This window comes from Bufo bufo, chromosome 11 (assembly GCF_905171765.1).
Source record: "Bufo bufo chromosome 11, aBufBuf1.1, whole genome shotgun sequence".
NCBI lineage: Eukaryota > Metazoa > Chordata > Amphibia > Anura > Bufonidae > Bufo > Bufo bufo.
Genome location: NC_053399.1, coordinates 20656910 through 20674305, shown reverse-complemented (window position 1 = coordinate 20674305; position 17396 = coordinate 20656910). Strand labels below are relative to the sequence as shown.

At 46.4% G+C, this 17396-nt stretch overlaps 1 protein-coding gene across 5 annotated transcripts in view; it reads right to left on the bottom strand.

The window, feature by feature from the left end:
* Positions 1–11390, bottom strand: part of CCDC88C (coiled-coil domain containing 88C) — a 139924-nt gene extending 128534 nt beyond the window's left edge. For 4 of the 5 annotated variants that reach the window (XR_005774852.1, XR_005774853.1, XM_040412104.1 and 1 more), the window contains exons 1-3: positions 11032–11091; positions 5920–6020; positions 2135–2243 (exon numbers count right to left, since the gene is read on the bottom strand). Coding sequence is in view for 3 of the 5 variants with exons in the window: in XM_040412104.1 (XP_040268038.1) it covers positions 2135–2243; positions 5920–6020; positions 11032–11091 (270 nt within the window). In the remaining 2 variants the exon portion in view is untranslated. Of the gene's footprint in view, positions 1–2134; positions 2244–5919; positions 6021–11031 lie in introns of all 5 variants that reach the window. The other variant, XM_040412102.1, reaches the window with a different exon arrangement.
* Positions 11391–17396: the final 6006 nt, after the last annotated feature.

Genomic DNA, 17396 nt, shown 5'->3' with positions numbered 1-17396 from the left:
GCAACCTTTGAATTTTGTCGCCAAACCCTATTAAAAAAGACGCACCTCTTTGATAATAACTGACTTGCTTTCAGTGAACGATAAGGACTCAAGATTCCATGCAGAAAACCCATCCAGGCTTAGTCCTGCTCACCAAGGAGCAGGGTTCGTAACAATGTATCACAGCTCTCTCTTCTGAACTGTGGAGAACGTGATCAGGATGGGTTTTCGGCCCTGGAAGAAAACAGCAAGCGGAGATATTGAAAATAGAGAGAAAGGGATACCAGAAATCTATTCGAAAGTTGCAGAACTTTTTATTATATAAAGATGCTTAAAGGGCACGATCAACCCTATTAAACCAGCCATGCTGCCTGATAGGGTTGATCCTGCTGATTAAAATTATACCTGTCTTGTGAAAATCTCTTTTGGCTTTCCAACGAAAAATTGCTTTTAATTCTTTGTGGAAATGAGATCTTCAGAGTACTGAGGGGCGTGGCCAGCAGTGGAGAGCTGAGGTGCACTGAGGGATAGGCCCCTCCCCTCTGTGTACAAGCCATAATTTGACTAAGTAATACAAGTCTTTTTTTCTTGGGAACGGCACAACCGATTTTCACAAGAGAGGTATCATTTTAATCAGCAGGGTCAGTCCTATCAGACAGTGTGTCCGGTTTAATATGCCTGACCCCACTGATAGGTGCCCTTTAAAATTACCCAAGGGGATGACCCGAACTAACAGCATCATAGATTCCAACTCCATTCCTCTCCGAGACCGAGAAGTAAATAAGCACCCCCATTTCCTGTGGTACAACACAATGGGGATATTGAGGTACAACCACATCCATTGTGCAGAATTACAACCAAATAACACCACCGTGGGGGGAGCCCCGAAAATATACAATGATCTTTCTGCACAGGGAAGGAAGCAGCGGCCGAGTAATGTTCCTGTTATTGCTTTCTCACAAAACACCTATTAACAATATGGAAGTGTTTAATTCTCCAAGTGGACGTGGCACGCTCTGGCCGCTGCAAGCAGAAAAATACATTGAATTATCCTGGAAAGATTTCATTGTGTGCCGCAAACTTCAATGATCCAGCACATTGTGTGACCCGCCGCTGCCATGTGGGTCCCAAAACCCCATTTGGTGGTAATTCTGAATGATCGATGGTATGTAGTAATATTACGTCTCATTGAATTTCAGCGCAGTTTTGTGAACTTTAGGTTTCAGTTTATGATGACAAAATGTATATTTTACTGTAATAATTTATTTATTTTTTCTAAAAAGACAAAATGTCGCATGAAAGAAGAGTGACATGGTGCGCACATACGCCAAACATAGACTGCAAACACATATTTTGTGACACGGTACAACGGAAGAGAACTTTATTTGCGTAACGGTCTAGAGCGCAGTTGGTTATATGTCCAAAGTCATCGCGCATGGGCCTATGCAGGCGAGTTATGCCACAGAGCTGCTGTATACACCGTGCTCTACCACTAGGGGGCTCCCTTGCAAGAGAAGTGACAACTACTTTTGTGATACAGACATCAGCCCAGAGTAGTTGTCACCACCCTTCCCCCCCCCCCAGGCGCCTCTTAGCAGCTCACATTACATAGCTTCTCACTAGACTCCACTACATGGAGCTGAACCACAGGGCTGACAATCATTGCAGTAAGAGGTACCAACTAAGGCTACATGCACACGACCGTTGTGTGTTTTGGGGTCCGCAAATCGCGCATCCGCAAAACACGGATGGCGTACGTGTGCGTGCCGCAATTTGCGGAACAGCACGGACAGCCTTTAATACAACTGCCTATTCTTGTCCGCAAAACGCGGACAAGAATAGGACAGGTTCTATTTTTTTTTGTGGAGCAACGGATGCGGACAGCACACGGAGTGCTGTCCGCATCTTCTGCGGCCCCATTGAAGTGAATGGGTCCGCATCCGAGCCGCCAAAACTGCGGTTCGGATGCGGACCAAAACAACAGCCGTGTGCATGAGGCCTAAGGCAGTGTCTCAGCCAAGTTCCATACAGACTGGGACGTGAAAATTTTTTAATAAAATAAAATCTAACAATTCAGAAACTGCCAGCGCATCAGGGGTTAATCACGCAGAGGATTTCCTGCCTGTATTTGAACAGGAAGCCGCCATCACCATACCTGGTAGTAGGTCTTGATGTGTCGCACGAGTATAGCGAGATTCTGAATCCGCAGGTTGATGTCGTTGTTGACGTGCTTGTTGATTCGCTGATTTGACGGCCGCGGATCACTGTGCAGGGAAAGAGAGCAGACAATCAGATAACATGATGCAGCATGGGTGGTGTGCAGAGGATACCGTCACCCCCGGCCTCTAAGAGAGCCCACATAAGACAACTGCAAGACTGTACACGGTTCATTGTGAGGGGTACACATAGCTGCAGTATTTTGCACGGATTTATTTTATGCTCCCGTCACATCCAAAGCTGCATAAACAATTCTGTCGGTTTCCATCTTTATTCTACTGACTGAGCTCTAGGGCAAGCGCAGGAATGTCTGCAGGGTTATTAGCAATGGCATTGTATTATGGAGGTGTTAGTTCTGCAATTCCCTATTAGAAACAAGTATGGCCGCAGGTTTTCGGTTTTATGACTGGGCGTCTGCTCACGGCTGTGAACGCCTCGGCGTCTTTGACATCAAATCCTATAACAAGCTGTTTATGGGGCGCTGGTTCTCATGTGTCCGACACATGTAACTATAGCGCTCAGCTGCTCGGGTAAAGAGAAGATGTCATCCGGTGGGGAGGGCAGAGGTGACAGCTGCACAGGGGGGCAAAGGGCACGTAACTAAATAGGTCACGTCCAGAGAGTATAACACCCATCATGTTCCATCCTTGTGAGGACTGTCCAGAGGAGGAGGTTCCCTGACCCGTCACTTATTTATAGCTGCAGACAGGTGACCTGATGCCCCCAATAAAAAATCTGTAACTGCCCCCACCTAGCAGGTGCCATTTATAATACTGGGGTCTTCTATGTGGCAGAGGGGCCGTCAGCCTCCTCAGGCACCAGGGATGAATGAAAGGCACTGAGAGCAGGGAAGCTACTGAGCATGTCAGTCCACCTCTGAATGCAGGAGGTGGACCAATAGGAGAAACAGCAGGGGGCGCCACCAGAGAGGAAAACGCAAGGTACATTTTGTCGCACTTATATTGCAATAATACTTAAATTTGCAATGGCTCATTAACTGCATAGGAATACTTTTTATGGGCTAACCCCTTCAATCCTGGGGGCAATTCCCCCATATATTCCCGTCAACCTTTGGGAGACTTCTGGGGTACATCAAATTCCTCTACCAGCAGACGCGGGATGTTTTATGGTAGCCTGTGCCTGCTGAGCCATAGACAGAACACAGACAGCGAGAACTGGAATAGTGAAGGCCACAAGTCAGAAATGAGCAAATATTGGGGGGTTGCTACTTATGCAATTACCCAAAATTTAAGTTCATTAAAGAAAAATCAACCGTGCAACCGTCCAAGAAGGTCATGACGAGAACTTTTTGCAGTGATCTATAGGCAGCGTTTAACTTCCCTCCATAGGTGGACTGCATCGTGGGAACCAGTAGCCAATGTACACAGGTCCTGGACTCCGCACACAGTCCATGCAAGGGGCACAGGGAAACCTCATACCTCACTCCTGCCAGGAATGCCTGGGAATGTAGGACTCGGCATCTCTAGAGCCTCAGACCAGTAACCAGCTCCTCGTTACTTCCCATCGGTGGGATAATGATCACCATTAGAGCTCATGCACAGGAGCGCGTGTGCCCCGTGTGGCGGACTACAAATAGTGGTCTGAAATGCACGGGCACCGTCGTATATTTTTCTCATGTGGATCATGGACCCAATGGGCCCTCATCCGTAAGCGGCATGAACATGGACGGTGCCTGTGCATTGCGGACCTCTATTTGCAGTCCTGGCACGGGGCACACGCTTGTGTGAATGAGCCCTAAATCACATTTATTCATTCATCTACTTTGCGAGGAAAGACTCGGGACAACCCTGGGCATCAATTCTGATCATGTCCAAATCCTTATATCACAAGGATCAAGACTCCGGTCACCTCTGATTTCTTTACCCTTCTGAAAATCTATTTTGCAGCCTGGAAACAATCAGCAAGTAGGTAAACTGCTGTTTTTTATGGCTTTATTTTCATTCCCATTACAACTCTTGCCTGAAAAACCTTCATCGGGGACTTAAAACATGAGTGGGATAGTAGGGCATGCGCCTGTCACAGAGGAGGGGGGGGGGGTCTTTGACTCAGGACCCCCTCATCAGTCAGAGCCGAGAGCTGCTTTATAAGCAGTGGCTCCTGTTCTGGCAGACCCTTGAATGTCCATGCATTACATGATCAGCCATTGAAATTAATAGATGCCATTTAAAAGAGCACCTGTCAGCAGCATCCGTCCTATTAAGCAAGACATGCAGCCCAGTAGGGTTGATCCTGCTGATCAAAACGATACCTGTCTTTTGAATACTGGTTTGCAGCATTCTCAAGAAAAAGACTTTCATTCTAAGGCCTCATGCACACGACCGTTGTTTTATTCCGTGTCCGTTGTTCGTGATTTTCTGCGGACCCATTGACTTTCAATGGGTCAGTTGAAAACTCGGCTAATGCACCGTTTGTCATCCGCGTCCATGATCCGTGGTTTTAGTCCGTCAAAAAAATATAACCTGTCCTATTTTTTTCACGGAAAACGGTTCGCAGACCCATTCAAGTCAATGGGACCATGAAAAAACGCGGAGGCACACAAGATTGTCATCCACGTCCGCGTCCGTTTTTTTCCTATCATTTGCCCGGCAAACTTGACTTAGACTTTTTTTTTTACTTTCCTTCATGTCTGGTGATCCTCCAAAAATAAAGGAAGACACACGGAAACGGATCACGGAACAACGGAACCCCATTTTGCGGAACGGAACACAACAACGGTCGTGTGCATGAGGCCTTAGGCAAATGGGGGGCTTTAGTGCGCAGAGGGGTGTGGCCTTCCAGTGCTGGCCCGCCCTTTAGTACAAGTATTTTCTTGGGAAGGCCGCCATCGATTTTCCCAAGTAATGTATCAATTTAATCAGCAGGAACAACCCTGTCCTGTTTGGTAGGGTTGATCCAGGTTCTCTTTAAAAGTTACAATACTTAAATTTGGTTCTTCATGGGATAATGAGCTGCGGTGCAGGGAGAAAGGTCACTTCAATATGAGCTCACAAAGGAACCAATGATGGAGGAGCATGAAAAATACCCAGAAGCCAGTGGTTCTCAACCCCCACCTTGCTACTGTGTTATGGAATAGAATTCCACAGGTACAGTAAAGACTGACACTACATAGTCCTATTGGGGTAAAACTCGCTATAATCTCAGGACAGTTTCCACCTGCATTTCAACATTCATTTTTGCCCCAGTGAAGCTGTGACTCGAGCGCGTCCCCTTCACACATGGCTTGTTCTGAGCCGGAAAGGAAGTGGTTGATTTGCAGCTTTCGTGCCGAAAATTTCACATTTATCTGTGGAGTGTGAGTGCAGTTTTTACACTATAGCGATTAGTCACATGTAAATGAGGCGTGAGCACCGTACCTCGCGCCTCTAGGTATGTTCCACCATGCCTCAGTCAACCCACCAGCCATCAAAAAAAATATTAATTTTCACAATTCACACATAAAGCAGCCCCCCAACAATCTAAGTGACCAGTTCGGCTCTGCTACATCTGTGTGTGTAATGCACAGCTATGTTTTATAGCAGGGATGGCCAACCTGCGGCTCTCCAGCTGTTGCAAAACTACAACTCCCAGGATGCCGTCTGCCGACAGCAGGGCATGGTGAGAGTTGTAGTTTTTACAACAGATGGAGAGCCGCAGGTTGGCCATCCCTGTGTTATAGATTGAATTCCCAATAAGTAGAGGGCCCCCCCCCCCCCATATACTCACATCTGGAGCATTATCTTGTTTAGGAACACGCCGTCCACTAGATCCATGTATGTCGCCAATTTGCTGTCAGTCTCGTTACCACACGGCCCAAAGGTTTTCACCTATGGAAGCAGGAAAATAAACGTGAGCGTGAATGGCGAGGACGCAGATTAGGTAAAAGATGAGATTACTGCCCAACCTGGGGCACTGCACATTCCTCTGAGGATATGTAATGCCCCAGACTCTGCACTTTACTTCCAAGATGATTAACGTCTCAGATGTATCAGTCACGGCTAAGAGCCTCCTCCATGCAACCCGACTGCTGCTCTTATGGACAGTGCATCCTAAAATACAATGTGTCCTGCCATATTGCATTGTGAAAGTTGCAGATTTTACATTGCAAAAAAACAAACACACGTTCCACTGTTCAGCACGTTTGAGGCAGCTTTGGCTGTGACTAGAGTACAAGACATGAGTTTATGCAGGACCCAAAGAAAGCCAAGCAAAGGGGGGGGGGGGGGGGGCATCTCTGGAACTCCCACAGGTGGGCATGACCAACCTACCACTCCGTTGGTTTTAGGTGGGGGTCCACGGGGTGCTGCACCCCCAGTGGTAAAACCCTCGCCGATCTAATATTTATCCTCTGTCCTGTGGATAAGGGATAACTTCAAACAACTGGAATACCCCTTTAACAGTTAAAATTAAAGGGGCATTCCCATGAATCATTGTTATACTCAAGGTGGTTATAATTTTCAGTGTTTCTAGCATGAAGAAGTTTATACTTTATTGTGCCCCCTCCTAGTATAATACAGGATGCAACTCAGGATAAGTAATGTATGTACACAGTGACTCCATCAGCAGAATAGTGAGTGCAGCTCTGGAGTATAATACAGGATGTAACTCAGGATCAGTACAGGATAAGTAATGTATGTACACAGTTACTGCACCAGCAGAATAGTGAGTGCAGCTCTGGAGTATAATACAGGATGTAACAGGATAAGAAATGTAATGTATGTACACAGTGACTACACCAGCAGAATAGCGAGTGCAGCTCTGGAGTATAATGCAGGATGTAACTGAGGATCAGTACAGGATAAGTAATGTATGTACACAGTGACTGCACCAGCAGAATAGTGAGTACAGCTCTGGACTATAATAAAGGATGTAACTGAGGATCAGTACAGGATAAGTAATGTATGTACAGTGACTGCACCAGCAGAATAGTGAGTGCAGCTCTGGAGTATAATACAGGATGTAACTCAGGATCAGCACAGGATAAGTAATGTATGTACACAGTGACTGCACCAGCAGAATAGTGAGTACAGCTCTGGAGTATATTACAGGATGTAACTCAGGATCAGGCTGCATTCACACGACCACATCTATGTGCATCTTGCACTTTTCACAGGCGCCATTGTACAAAATGGGGATCGGAAGTGGGCCGAAAACGAGGTTGTGTGAATGTGGCTTCGTTCTGTGACTTTTTACTTAGAGCATATCTGTTTTATAACTATAGAACAGCGATCTCAGATGGCAGATGTTTGTTCATAGAACCTAAAGTGCCACAGCACGAACACCAGCCTGTCTTTCGCCTGATACAATTAGCATTACCAACGAGACGGCGAGTTCCCATCCTACAAGCAGCGTCCTGGCATTCATTACAACACCGTGTCCCCCACTCTGCAGTCAGGACACAACACTCCCGGCTCTGCTCTGCAGACAAACAAAAGCCCTGGAACTGAGAAGGATGTTATTGTTAATGTGACCCAGAGCATGGACAAAAGCAGGAGCTGCAGGCCCCCCCCCCCCCCCATGAGACTCCTCAGCAGTCACTTCTGTCTCTCTCTTTCTCACATCACCTGTCTCATGATGACAGCCACAACCTGTCTGACAGCAGTGGGGAGACCTACTTCCCCCCTCAAGCACCTGTGACGACAGATTTACACCCTGTGTGGTCTTGGCACCAAAACTGCCCAAACATGGTCCCAGTTGGCGAATCGGGCAATAGACCATTGGTGACAAATGGCCCTGCAGCAGCCCTGGCCCCGAAAATCATCATGTTCCCTATTACAGAAGCCTTTTTTCAAGCCCACGACAGAAATTCTTGTGATAATCACCATTATATTTTAGTTCTGTGCCAGACTTTTTGGATTATTAAATATAACTTTTTTTACTTTCCCAATATATGTAAATTGACCTTTATCTCAGGCCTACGGGGGAGGGGAGGGGGTTAAGCAGAGGACTATTGCTTTTTCCTAGGCCTAAGAGTACTTCCACCCCCCATCCCTGAGAGGCTGAAGATCTAAAAAGGTGAAAGACAATCCAGTATTTTTGTTGTGTGCAATGAAGTGTTTCATATTACAGTTCACATAGAGTCACCGCACCCAGATATAGACCCAGCAGGCGGTTATACAACCTCATGGAGGGCGAGCATGAAATACAGGATAATAACCTCACAAGAAGGGTATGGTCCGAGCCAAGACCCTTCTAGAATTGTCCGCTAATAGTTAATCCATAAACCTCGATCCATTGGGGTTTTACTGAACCAAACTAGAGGACAGGTCCTAAGGCCCTGTTCACATGGTGTCTTTTGACGCTGTAACTGGACGGACACCGCTGGGTGAGCAGGTCAGTAGCGTTCAAACACAGAGAAAAAATGCTGCAAAAACCGTGCAAAATCCACTGTGTGAACAGGATCCTATGGTGATCCAAGTTCAGTAGAACGGTGAGTATAGTGTCTTGAGACTATAGTATGGCTGCGGCCATATTGCAGCCTCCGGACGTAGGCCTAAGGCCTCTTTCACACGTAAAATCAAAAATAGGGCATGCTTCTGTGGTGTCCCATGGTCTCCGGAAAACCACTGATGTATGAATACACATTAAGGGCTCATCCACACGACCGCTGGATGACTTGCAAAACACGCATACCAGCCGCATTCCGGACCCTAAGGCCTCATGCACACGACCGTTGGGTGCATCCGCGTCCGTTCCGTCATTTTTCACAGTTTAGCGTAGGTCCCATTCATTTCTATGGAGCTGTGAAAAAAACTGATAGTCCTCCGTTTTTTCTCCGCGTCCGTGATCCGTGATTCCAGAAAATATAACCTGTCCTATTCTTGTCAGTGGAAAACGGAGGACGGACCTATTCAAGTCAATGGGTCAGTCAAAAAAAACGGATTCACAACTGGTATGTCATCCGTGTCCGTTTTTTTTCTACAAGACCTTGGTGCAATAAAATTACACTTTTCATTAACCTTCCTTTTTTCCCCGCTGTCAGACAAAAAAAAAAGGAAGACACAAGGAAACACAACTGAAGCAAAATCGGACACGGACGACTGAAGCCAAATCACTGACAGTGAAAAAACATGTGCATGAGGCCTTATAGAACAATCCTATCCTTGTCCGTAATGTGGACAATAATAGGACATGTTCTATGACAAAGAATGCACATGGAGTCATTTCCATTATTTATTTATTTATTGCGTTTTTTGTGGCCCAATTGAAGTGAATGGTTCCGCATACGGACTGCAAAAAAAAAAAGGTTCATGTGCATGAGCCATAAAGTCAATGGATATGTGTGCCGTCCATGAAGATCTGTGGAGATCAGGGGCAGCACATGGCCGCGATTCACTGAGGTGTGAAAGAGGCCTAAGGGTACTTTCACACTAGCGTCCCTGGATTCGGGAAATCTGTATGCAAACGGATACCATTTGTAGACGGATCCGGATCCGTCTCACAAATGTATTGCAATTCCGGATCCGTCTCTCCGGTTGTCATCCATAAAAACGGATGCAGTATTTATCTTTTTCACATTTTTAAAAAGGTCTGCGCATGCGCAGACCGCAAAACCAGATCCGTTTTTTTCCAGGACACTTAGTGCAGGATCCGGCATTCCGGCAAGTGCTTCGGAATTTTGGACGGAGAAAATACTGCAGCATGCTGCAGTATTTTCTCCGTCCAAAAACCGTACAGCGACTGAACTGAAGACATCCTGATCGGATTGCTCTCCATTTAGAATGCATAGGGATAAAACTGATCAGTTCTTTTCCGGTATAGAGCCCCTAGGACGGAACTCAATACCGGAAAAGAAAAACGCTAGTGTGAAAGTACCCTAACACTGAAGTCTGGGCAGTTACAAGAAGACACAATGTAACAGGCTACAAGTCACAAGATGCCAAAAAAGATATTCAGTAAATGAAGGCACTTTTCCTGCTGCAATCAAACCTTCTATTCAAATGCTTTTTAGTTACATCTGTTTCTTGGAAAACTGGGCGACAACCAATATCCCCTTTGTTACAGTTCTAAAAGGGGTTGTCACTTTACGTTACGTCTGCCTAGCTGTAAAACAGTTCACCCTCATCCTGTAATGAGTATACAGAATTTCCATTCAGGACCACAGGAAAACTAGATGGATGGAAACTGATTCCTAGATAGGGGCCATTTAAATGTCATTATTTTAGACATGTTTCAACATCCTTTTACACTTTCACAAGGGACCTGTAGGCTAAAGAGCTAGCAATCTAATGGGCAGGGAGTTAACACAATGTATTTTGGAGCTCAGAGGGTTAAGCCGTGCCCCAGGCAGAGTCAGTGTTGTCAGTTTTGGTAGTTACAGGGCTATAAACTTTATATTGGGTCTGGAGGAAGTGGCCATCTTGTACCAACAGGGATATTATCACCTGCCCGTGTCCCCCAGATCTCCAGGAATGCAGCTATTCAGTAATAACAAGGCTGGATGGGGGCAGGGAAAAGGGGGGGGGGGATCAGGGGCAGCTTGGTGCAGGACAGTTCAATAGTAGAAATACAGAGCAGAGAGGAACAAATATAAAGTGAACTGCAAATCAAATGTAGCAGCAGGTGGTCTGCGAGGGGGTGGATTGGAGGTTTGCATATGGGAAACTTCCTGCTGCTGCAAACACTGATACATTGTAATAAAAGTAAAATAAATAAATAAATAAATAAAACAGTAAACTAAAAGTTCTTAAATGTAAACACTAACAACAAATTGGAAACAAAGTAACTGACTCCAGCTGAAGGCAACAGTTACAATGTTTACAAGTAGTCAGTTACAATGTAACAATGTTTAGAGGATCCCCAGCAACAGGGACACTCCCAGCAATGCTGGACACTCACCCAGGAGACCAGTGGACTCTCCATGAACAGGTCCAGGAGCTGAGAGATTGTAATCTCCATAATTTCAACTCAATTGGAGCCCTAATTGAAGAGAAGTTGAAGAGAATAGTCCATGCTGCTGTCTGTGCCCCTGGAGGGAGCTGAGTGCTAGCAACCGAACAATGAGAGTCTCATCTCTGCAGGGGGCAGAGGCACAACCCTCATTCTCCTCCTCCTCCCCCTTCTTCTTCTGTTCAGTGCAGCTCTGCTCTCAGGTGCTCAGTGTACTCATCCAGAGGCCCCCCTCATGCAGTGAGTACATAAAGGATATAGGGGGTAGTAGTGCAGCAGACAACTCTCACTTTCCGCATGTGTACAACTCCAGGTAGCAACTGTACAGACAGCATGGAGAGGTGAATGGGCACTAGGGGGCAGTCCCTGAGAGATCAAAGTGGGTGGGGTGGGCTCTGCACTGACCAATGGGAGGAGGAATTCAGTTTGAAGGGGTTGGCTGGGGGGTTTGAACAATGCTGGAGTCTTGGGCCAGCTGCACCTGTGCCCTGCATGTCTGGGTCCTGGTGCAATGGGAGCTGTCCCTGCAATATTTAGCAAATGAATCACTTCTGGGTGACTGGTGCTGGAGCAGGACACTTATTATAGGGTGCAAAAGTATCACCAAGGGACTTTTGTGTGACTGGAGTTGCTCAACTTTTCCCCCCAACCCTCTTTCACATGTCCATGTCTGTGATGACATCCGTGACAAGATGGTCAGGGGTTCCTCCAGGCAGATGTCCATGAAGAATCCGTGTTTGGTCTATGTGTCTGTTTTTTGCCTTCCAGTCATCCATATTCCACAGATCCTGCTAGGGTAAAATCTAATTTCCAGGGCATATTTTAGCAGCCATCCGTAAATAAAAAGCATGGACCAAACACGGATGGCACTGTGGAAAAAATAGGGCGAGCTTTTTATGGTGTCCCCAGGGCAGTAGATATAGTGGAAGCAGGGGAAGCGTTTGCTATGGGGCCTGAAGTCAGAAGGGGATCATCCCGAAGGAGAACTGAAAGGTTATATTGTCAGCAGGGGCGGGTTGACCACAAATTTCCTGGTGGACCAATTCCTAGGAGGTCCACCCAAGCCGTCCTCATGGCCATCAGCCAGGTACGTAATGATCTGATTCTCTCACGCACCTGGCCAGGTGCCCTCCTGAATCCTCACTTCAGCGATACAGTTGAATACTGTGGCACAGATGGCGGTATTTTGTGCTGCACTGTGGTATTTGGTTCAGCTGGGGGTAGTATATTGCTGACCCTGCCTAATTATTTTGCCTGGCCTTCAGTCAATCTGGACCCGCCTGCAACATGGGGCCACTTCTACTTTATTTTTTTACCAGGCCAACGTTTAGTTCCCAGTCCGCCCCTGATTGTCGGGCCCCCTCAACAGTAATGGCCTATACAGTGACAGTATATATGTGTAGGAAACAGACAGACCAGCTGCTGGGCCTGGTCTGACAGAGCAATCCTGACTAGCCGCAGGAGTGGGGGTTGCATGGGAGGAAGTTGTTGTTGTTGCTGCTGGGGAGGGGCCAGTTTAAAAAAATTCTTTGGGGCCCATTCAGTTCTAGTTACACCACTGGGTGTGACACGTGGCCTGTGGAAAACCGCACACTAAAGCCAGTGGATATGTGAGTGGTCTATGGAGACCATGGACAGCACTCGCCTGCAATTCTCTGATGTGTCAAAGAGGCCTAACTCAATGGAGAAGCTGCTTTGATGTGACCTGACCTAAAGAATCGCCTGCAATAAGTGCACATCGTACAAAATATACCATCAATCCACTGAAGATAATGCTGATGGATTGGTGGCCACTTTGTCCAATTTTTTGCTGTCTCATGGAGCACAACAGTTGTAGGACACAAGCAGCGACTTAGGCAATCCACATGTGATGTTACTGTCATCCATTATAGCCCATTCCTCATTCCACAGCAATTGTGCCTGCTGAGTACACGTGGGCCAAAGATCATTCCCCAGCCTGTGCGCTCACCTACTTAGCAGGTGCGATGACATCACTGCATAGCCCCTGCTGGGGAGAGGGGTATGTGCTTTATTCAATGGGGAAAGGGGGCTAGGTGAGTATTATTATTATTTTTTTAAATTTATACCCCGGAGGCCTCTTCGTGAATATAGGATGGAGTACTACCGTGTGTGGTAATTAAAGGGGAGCACTACTATGTACACTAAGGGGGAGTATGACTGTGTGGGGGAATTAAGGGGGAGCACTACTGTGTGGGGAAATTAAGAGGAAAGCATAACTGTTTGGGGACATTAAGGGGGAGCACCACTGTGTGGGGGAATTAAGGTGGAGCATAAATGTGTGGGGACATTAAAGGGGAGCACTAATGTCTGGGGAGATTAAGGGGAGCACTAATGTGTGGGGACATTAAGGGGAGCACTAATGTGTGGGGACATTAAGGGGAGCACTAATGTGTGGGGACATTAAAGGGGAGCACTAATGTGTGGGGACATTAAAGGGGAGCACTAATGTGTGGGGGAATTAAGGGGGAGCACTACTGTGTGGGGGAATTAAGGGGGAGCACTACTGTGTGGGGGAATTAAGGGGAGCACTACTCTGTTGGGGAATTAAGGGGGAGCACTACTGTGTGGGGGAATTAAGGGGGAGCACTACTGTGTGGGGGAATTAAGGAGGAGCACTACTGTGTGGGGAATTAAGGTGGAGCATAAATGTGTGGGGACATTAAAGGGGAGCACTAATGTGTGGGGAAATTAAGTGGAGCACTAATGTGTGGGGGGATTAAGGGGGGGCACTAATGTGTGGGGGGATTAAGGGGGGGCACTAATGTGTGGGGACATTAAGGAGGAGCACTAATGTGTGGGGACATTAAGGGGGAGCACTACTGTGTGGGGGAATTAAGGGGGAGCACTACTGTGTGGGGGAATTAAGGGGGAGCACTACTGTGTGGGGGAATTAAGGGGAGCACTACTCTGTTGGGGAATTAAGGGGGAGCACTACTGTGTGGGGGAATTAAGGGGGAGCACTACTGTGTGGGGGAATTAAGGAGGAGCACTACTGTGTGGGGGAATTAAGGGGGAGCACTACTGTGTGGGGGAATTAAGGGGAGCACTACTCTGTTGGGGAATTAAGGGGGAGCACTACTGTGTGGGGGAATTAAGGAGGAGCACTACTGTGTGGGGGAATTAAGGGGGAGCACTACTGTGTGGGGACATTAAGGAGGAGCACTACTGTGTGGGGAATTAAGGAGGAGCACTACTGTGAAAGAGGCCTAAGGGGGTGGGGGTCGCTGTTCAAAAATTTGCTATTGGGCCCAGCCCTTTCTTGTTGCGCCCCAGTTTTAGCAGTTGTGTGAACGTATTTCAGCTCTGATTGGTTTTCCATGAACGCTGACTGCTCTAATCAAGGGAGCTGTCTATTTGGTATTCACTTGTACTTATTAATACCGCCACCTTCTATGCATGAGTAAACATGGCCCCACCATGAATATGTATTGTTATCCACCGTGGACATCTCTTGTCTGTTTTGCATGGTAACGGTTGAGTGATGCATTTATCAGAAGCCGTGAACATGTCTTACATGTCTGTGAAATGTGTGAGCAGTATGGCGAACATGGTCCAGGTCGCGACTGATCATCTTGGTCACAGTGACCCCTAGTGGTAATGTCTAGGACTGATAAATGAAGGTGATCACATATGGCTGGGAAGGTTTAAAGAGGTTATCCCACAAAAGACATCTATCAACTATCCACAGGATAGATGATAAATGTATCATGGCTGGGGCTGGCTGCAATCCTGAGAATGGAGAAGTCCACCGCTCCATCATTTATATGGGACTGCTGGAGCACGGTCTATGTCGGTCCCAATGAAGTGGACTGACCTGCCCACTACAGCTTCATTTAAATGGGACTTGAGACCCTTGTTCTCTGGATCACTGGGGGTACCAGCGGTCAGAGCCCCAATGATCCTACATTTAAAGGCTGTTTATAACCTCTTTAACATTTAGGCTGGGACTTTGGCCTCGATATGTGTCACATATAGATTGCAGCAATGCCAAGGCTGCATCGAAACTATGGAAAGTGAATGCGGTCACGCTGCAACACAATCTGTCATTATATATCAGAAGATCAGGCTGTGATTTTCTAAGTATTATAGGAACGTCTACCAATTTAATTGTTCTAAGTGTGTATTTATTATATATCAGAAGAACAGAAAAGAAAGAAAAAAACAGGATCCTGTAAAAAAAAAAAAAAAAAACGGATCCTTTTGCACATTTGGCATCCTTTGAGCCATTTCCATCCGAGATCTGTTATTTTAGATGGGAAAGTCATGTAGTACTTCTTTTCCCGTCTAAAAAAACGTCTTAGATGGAAATAGCTCAAATGGATGCCAAATGTGCAACAGGATATTTTTTTTGGTTTTTTTACAGGATCCTGTTTTTTTTTTCTGTTCTTCTTGTAAAATTCTTTTTATTAAAGTTTTTTAAAACAAATAAAACAAAACATGCTTTTCCATGATACAGAGAAAATATCAAATATAGGAGTTCAGACTTGATTACAGTCGCATAATAAACTTATATCACCGAAGTGAACAATAATGATAAGTGAGTTGAATAGTAACATAGAAAAGTCTAAAAAAAATATAAAGACAAATAACACATCAAAACAATGCAGAAACAGCCCTCAAGACTGAGAGCAATAGTAGGTACTGTTCAACCACTCATCCCATCTATAGTGATATGTATGAAGTTTGTCCTGGACCCTTGCAATAGTTTGTTTGAATGAACAAGTGTTACTTACAGCCTGCCAGACTTCTTTTATATGGGGAGTGTCCACCGATTTCCAATGTCTCGTTATGACTAGTTTTGCAGCCATAACAATATGTGCGACTATTGACCTGAAATTGTTTGGCAGATCATCGAGTCCCAACAACAATTCTTCAAAAGAATGGAAAATGAAACAGAGATGTGAACTCTCCCTAAGGCTCCATTCACACGTCCGCAAAATGGGTCCGCATCCTTTCCGCAATTTTGCGGAATGGGTGCGGACCTATTCATTCTCTATGGGGACGGAATGGATGCGGACAGCACACAGTGTGCTGTCTGCAGCCGCAATTGCGGAGCGCGGCCCCGATTTTGGGTCCGCAGCTCCGCAAAAAGATAGAGCATGTCCTATTCTTGTCCGCAGCTTGCGGACAAGAATAGGCATTTCAATGGGGGTGCCGGGCTGGAGTGTTGCGGACCCGCAATTTGCGGGTCCGCAACACACCACGGACGTGTGAATGCAGCCTTAGGCTGCTTTCACACCAGCGTTTTTACTGGATCGGGCAGGGTTCAGCAAAAACGCTTCTGTTACTGATAATACAACCATCTGCATCCGTTATGAACGGATCCGGTTGTATTATCTTTAACATAGCCAAGACGGAACCGTCATGAACACCATTGAAAGTCAATGGCGGACGGATCCGTTTTCTATTGTGGCAGAGAAAACGTCTTGCTCCGCATCCCAGGACGGAAAGCAAACTAGCATGTTGCGGTTTGCTCTCCGGTATGGGAACTTGGAGCATTCCGTTCTGTTCAGTTACGTTTTGTCCCCATTGACAATGAATGGGGACAAAACGGAAGCGTTTTTTTTCCGGTATTGAGCCCCTATGACGGATCTCAATACCGGAAAACTAAAATGCTAGTGTAAAAGTAGCCTAACATGTATGCCTCTAAAATAATCAGTTAGCAAATCTATTCCATTAGTCTCATGGAAGACAGGATGTTATTACAGACCAGGGAGAGATGAGACGGAGGTGCGTGTCGGGGCAGTGTGCGGTGGGTGTGTGCGGGGGAGTTAGTCCCACTGTATCAATATAAAGCTTATAATAAAGATAATAGAGGGGAAGACTGGAAATTTCTGGGTAAAAGTTATCTCAAATATTATTCAACAGCAGCAGCCAGATATTACATGCAAAACTGGGGGCGGAGGGGAAGCATTATAAACTACTAACAGCATAGGGGGCATGCCCTCTGCATTTTGTTCCATCCCACTCATGGGTCTTTTTTTAGGCAGTGTGTCCCTATATAGACCGAGCCGCACACCTGACATCATAGAACAGGCATCCTCAAACTGCGGCCCTCCAGCTGTTGTAGGATGATACCTGTAGGCTGTTCGGGCATGCTGGGAGTTGTAGTTTTGCAACAGCTGGAGGGCCGCAGTTTGAGTATGCCTGTCATAGAAGGTATCATCTCTGCAGACTCAGTGATCACCTGGCATCTTGTCTCCTGGATCCAAAACTAGGGTGCTGCCGGTGCTTGGCGTGGATGTCTGACCTGGACGGGCAACGCTCCCAGCTTCTTCTCCATTCAAGTCTAT